Genomic DNA, 5,087 nt, shown 5'->3' with positions numbered 1-5,087 from the left:
TACAGTTCAGTTCGTTTAGTGTCTGGTCCAGTGTCTGGTGCAGCCCCAAGTTCTCCTCCTTCGCTTGAGCAAGTTTTTCTAGTGAAAAAGAATAAAAAACCCCAAGATTTAAACCACACATTTCACAGCCTTTTCTCTGTCAATAAACCCCCCGCTCACTCACCTGCACACTCCAGACAACACTGTCGCTGCATCCACAAACCGGGGCCGTGGTTTTGGTAACTGCTCTCATTCAGTGAGGTTTGTGGACACATCTCGTGTCATGTGACACATTTCTGTTCTGATTTAAGGTGATTTACAGCTCCCGCCCTTCAGAACATTCCTTGTCCCGAGAGGTTTTTAACCAGGCAGACAGAGCACCACCACCACACGCCAAACACACTCAAAGCTTTTCGCTGCCTCACGTGTCCTTGGAACACTTAAAACAGAAGCGTTTGCCTCAATTTTTGCTCAAAAAAAATTAATTTTAGAGGAAAAATAAAAAATTTGCCTGGGAACACCTCGATTGAGGCGTCTGAATCAATTTTTTGCTCAAATTGACCCAGTGCTCTGCGTCCTGCCTGGCTGACAGGGGCACCTGTGCTGACTGTATCCACCTGTCCCTGGCGTGAGGAGCTGAACTGAGTTTCGGTGTCATTCCTGGTGTATTTCAGGTGAGTTATAAGGAAATAAAGCCCCAAAGCTGAAAGGTATCTTGTTTTTATTGAGCTCGGTTCTTCCAGGGGAGAGGGAAGGGTCGCTTGTGGAAGTTGCACAGAAGTGACAGGAATTACAGGCAAGAAAAGCTTAAGAAACGCAGCGAGTCAGCGCGGCCCCCGTACCGCAGCGCGGGTCACAGAGACGTCATGTCATTGAGAGCATGGTCAAGCTCCTCACTGATCGCTTTGTACTTCAGCTTCTGAGCGTAGAGCTCGTCTACGGGTCGCGAGGGCAGAAGACACGTTTCAGCAAGAAATGCAGAAAAACAGTCCAGAGGAAGAGGCGCAGAGCAGAGGACAGTCAGAGGGCAGCAGCCAAAGCAGTTGGGGAGGAAAACAAAAGAAGAAATCAGATGTGTAACTATCGGCATGAACGCAAAAAATCCACACAGCTGCCAGGTCACAAACTTCCCGGCTCCATTGTGGTTTTTTAATCTCTCAATATTATTTTTCAGGAATCAGATTAAGTAGGGTTATGGTTTGTTACTAATAGAAAAAGCCCTTGAGTTCTGCGAGTTGGCCAAAATCAGGTTATTTTTACCACATTTTTTGGAAGGGAACCTCCTTCAGGAACTTCCTCCAGCCAGGAGGTGCCACGAGGACAGACACATCCAGGGGGCACATCACACCCATCTACCAACGCACCTGAGGAGCACTTCTGTCCTCCCCAGTAATCTCTCACACGCACTCCTAGGATGTTATTTTCTGATTTGAAATTGACCACTTTTAAATGAAACTCAAGTAATTTCGTACCTTCCAGGTCATCAATAGATTTTTCCAGTTTGGCAACTGTTCTCTCTGCAAATTCAGCACGAGTTTCAGCCTAAAACAAATGAAATAAGAGTAACTGGATGCTGTTAAAAGAATGATGCCAAAATACAGTTTGGGGATGGATCAACTTACTTCTTTGAGCTTGTCAGAGAGAATTTTGATTTCTTCTTCATATTTATCTTCTTTTTCTGAGTACTGTGAAAATAAACACTCTTTAAGGGAAGCTGTAGCAACAATAATACATGTTTATCAAACCGTGACCTATTTATAACCACTTGTCCTTTTACAACAGCTGCAAACACCCTTTCGACGCTTTTCTTCTCTTTACCAAGACATTTCAGAGTCAAATTCATAAACCACCATCTTAAGACTGAGGATGTCCAAGCTCCTTCATGTGTCACCTTACACCTCACCGGGCTCACCTGCTTGTGCAGCACAAAAAGAGCGTCACCAGCAGTCTCTGCTGAACAGGCAGGTGGCTAAACCCTGTCACTGTCTTTGTATTTCTGGATTATTTCTATGGATTTTAATTACAAGTTTTGACTTTGCCCCTACCCCTCAGTTTCAGGAAAGAACCAACCTTTTCAGATTGAGCTTCCAGAGATTTCAGGTTGTTAGTGACGTTCTTTAACTCCTCCTCGAGGTCGCTACATTTACTATAGGCAAAGAAAAAAAAGGTATCAATTACTACTGACCCCGTCGTGACTTAATTGAATTTTCAAGAAGTCTAAAAAGACAAGGGATGAAGTGATTCTAATCATTAAATCTGAAAGGAGAAAATGGGGTGGACAGGGTACAAAAAAGCCTTTCTACATCTCCTCCATGCCTGCCCACCAGTGGTTGATTTTTCTAATGGAATACAGCTTTGAGCTCTACGGCATCCTAAACGGCTCCTGTGTGGCTGAAGGTACTCACACTTCAGACACCTCTGCGCGCTCTTCAGCTCTTTCCAGTTCACCCTCCAAAATAACCAGTTTACGGGCAACCTGTAAAGAGAAATAGCTGTTACCAGGCCAGCTGGTAACTTCTTACACGCTGCTCTCAAAGCACCACGCTCGTGCTTTCCTCCTGAGTGATGAAAGGATGAACACACGCACGTACAGACGTGACAGGCTTTTTCCACAAATAAGTTACATTTTGCAATGTTTGTAGCATTAAATATCTAAGATGCTGCAAAGTCACTGTTAAAATTACACCTTTTTGGTGTTCCAAAGTCGAGCCATCACACAGTGGAGTGTGAGAATGACTCAAGTGGAGGGTAACCAAGCTGTCACGGTTCTCCCGTGTGTTTAACCATTTCCTTATCCCTTGTACCTCTTCGTATTTGCGGTCGGCTTCCTCAGCAATGTGCTTCGCCTCCTTCAGTTGCATTTCCTGGATCTCCATTTTCTCTTCATCTTTCATTGCTCTGTTCTCAATAACCTTCATTCCTCTGCAGAAGTCAAAGCAAGTGTTTAATGCCGAAGCATTTTAGCACTTTTATCTCAAAAGTCCTAAGGCACAGTTCAGTCTTTGTACCCAAGAAGTGGCCTGTTATGACCATACTCAAGGTTAACAGAATTCAGGCTTATTAAAAAGTTCTGAGTCTCTGACCTGCCGTGCACATCAGCACGTGTATGAAATTATACAGGAACATTTTATTCATGTAAATTCCTTTTTAAAAAATTTTAAAAAAGAGGAAACATACCTCTCACTCTCATCCGCTGCTTTCTCAGCCTCTTCCAGTTTCTGCAAGGCTGTGGCCAACCGTTCTTGGGCACGATCCAACTCCTCTTCCACTAGCTGGATACGTCTGTTCAGAGCTGCCACCTCCCCTTCAGCCTGTGCGAAACACAACCCCCCAGAATTCAGGTTCTGTACAAGCCACTCGCTGGCTGACAGATGTTCTCTACTAATTAGTTTCCTTAAAACTGCAAAGGCTTCTCCCTGGGATAGGCAGGGAAGCTCTAGGAACCCTGTGCCTCTGCTTTTTTGTTTGTTTAAACTATGGCATCTCAGGAATTTCAAGGTATGGTTCTTTTTTAATGGTACTTATCATTCCTGCCATGCAACAAAGGATTCAGCCCTGACTGCCAATGCAGAAGTATTTTCAGATCACTCTACAGGGCTGGAGCAACCCATAGTTAAAACCCAAACTGTTTCCGTAATGGCTTGTTCCAAGAAACTTCACAGTTGATGTCTCTTGTTCTTGGTTTCATCACAGATTGCTGCAATATCCTGTCCCAGCTCACTGCTGGAGTTAAAGCCATTTCATTATCCACCACAGGCTCCCGAGCCTGCAAACGCTCTATAATCTTTGCGTGGTCAGCTGGGCAGATGCAGTTGGCCTCAGCATGGGAAACTCAAGTCTTTTTTGTAACAAAACCAGCAAAATTAGGTATGTTCTTAAAATAAGTTCACTTTCCTTTTTTTCATTGCTTCCTGTGGTACTTCAGGAATTAGGCAGAAAGCATTTCTTAATAATAAGGTCTGTTTATATGTTATTGAATAAACTGCACAGTAAGTGGAAACTATTAATGTTGAAAAAATAGAATCAGTAATAAATGGAGAGGCTGCCGGGAGAAAAGCTCGTGTACAGACAACATGAACAAACTGGTGTCAGTAAATTGTGTTTATTAAGATATGGCTTCTTTAATTGCTTGTTATTTGAAGGACAACAAAGCCCTGCTCTTATAACTGCCACCTTTGTGCACTTAATTGTCCCCAAATCTCAGCGTGATTGCTATCTATGAGATTAAAAACCCCAACTTTTTATGGGTTACAGATCCTGGAAGGGCATTTGCTTTATGCTTGATGTTAAACACTTTGAAAAAAATATTTGTTTTATTGCAGCTTTGCAAGTTTGGTCACTGACCGCTCGTCCTAAGCTGGAGGAAGTGGTTACCATTCAGAACTGTACCATCTTGGAAAGGATTTCAGTGACTGATCCAAATGGAAGCTGACCCAGGATTCCTCTAGTCATAAATTATCCAGCATTTCATTTGCTTTCTGCCCAGTGCTGGGTGTTTAACTCTCTCGATTGACACACAAGGTATCGATCATGTATAAAAATTGGCATCTGTTATGTGGCAGCCTGCAGCTCCTGCCACTAGACAGGACACTTTTAAGTCACATTTTAATTAAGTGAGATTCCAAAACTATGGAGACGGGGCCACTGGGAAAGTGGAGTTAGTCTGGCTCCACCTCTCCCAGAAGCAGCCCGCAGTCCTTATACGGTAAAACTAACTCGCTGACATGTGATAAAATAGCAGGAAGATGCCGGGAAGGCTGATCACACACAAATCTAAGTGAAACCAGCTGTCCGGCCCCGGGAGAGCCGCACACTAGTGGAGAGTTCTCATTTCTCTGTGAAAACCAGGAGGGAAAGTTATTTTCCAGCAGTTCGGACATTTCCCAGCTGTGCTGGAGCCAGCGGTGCGGCGCCGAGAGGCGGGAACTCCCCGCTCCTTGTCATGCAGCGCTTTTTCCCTCATTAAACACCCATTTCCTACTCGACTCGTCACCGCTTCCCGATGCCGATCGGTGCTCGCAACGCCTTTTCCGAAGGGAGCGGCCCCAAAGCGCGATAAGCAGCGGGAGCCCGGGCGGAACCGCCCCCGTTGCCCCGCGCCCCCGGCG

At 44.8% G+C, this 5,087-nt stretch overlaps 1 protein-coding gene across 1 annotated transcript; it reads right to left on the bottom strand.

The window, feature by feature from the left end:
• Nucleotides 1-832: 832 nt before the first annotated feature.
• LOC104519280 (tropomyosin alpha-1 chain) lies at nucleotides 833-3,290 on the bottom strand (the record flags this gene model as incomplete). Its single annotated transcript, XM_029085151.1, has 7 exons — nucleotides 833-915; nucleotides 1,452-1,521; nucleotides 1,602-1,664; nucleotides 2,050-2,125; nucleotides 2,385-2,455; nucleotides 2,784-2,901; nucleotides 3,157-3,290. Coding segments are annotated over 7 exons (615 nt in total), but the record flags the coding sequence as incomplete, so codon positions are not given.
• Nucleotides 3,291-5,087: the final 1,797 nt, after the last annotated feature.

The sequence above is a fragment of the Antrostomus carolinensis genome, unplaced genomic scaffold (genome assembly GCF_000700745.2).
Source record: "Antrostomus carolinensis isolate BGI_N321 unplaced genomic scaffold, ASM70074v2 Scaffold54045, whole genome shotgun sequence".
Lineage (NCBI taxonomy): Eukaryota > Metazoa > Chordata > Aves > Caprimulgiformes > Caprimulgidae > Antrostomus > Antrostomus carolinensis.
Note: the sequence above shows the minus strand (reverse complement) of the source record. Positions and strands in the feature narration are given on the sequence as shown.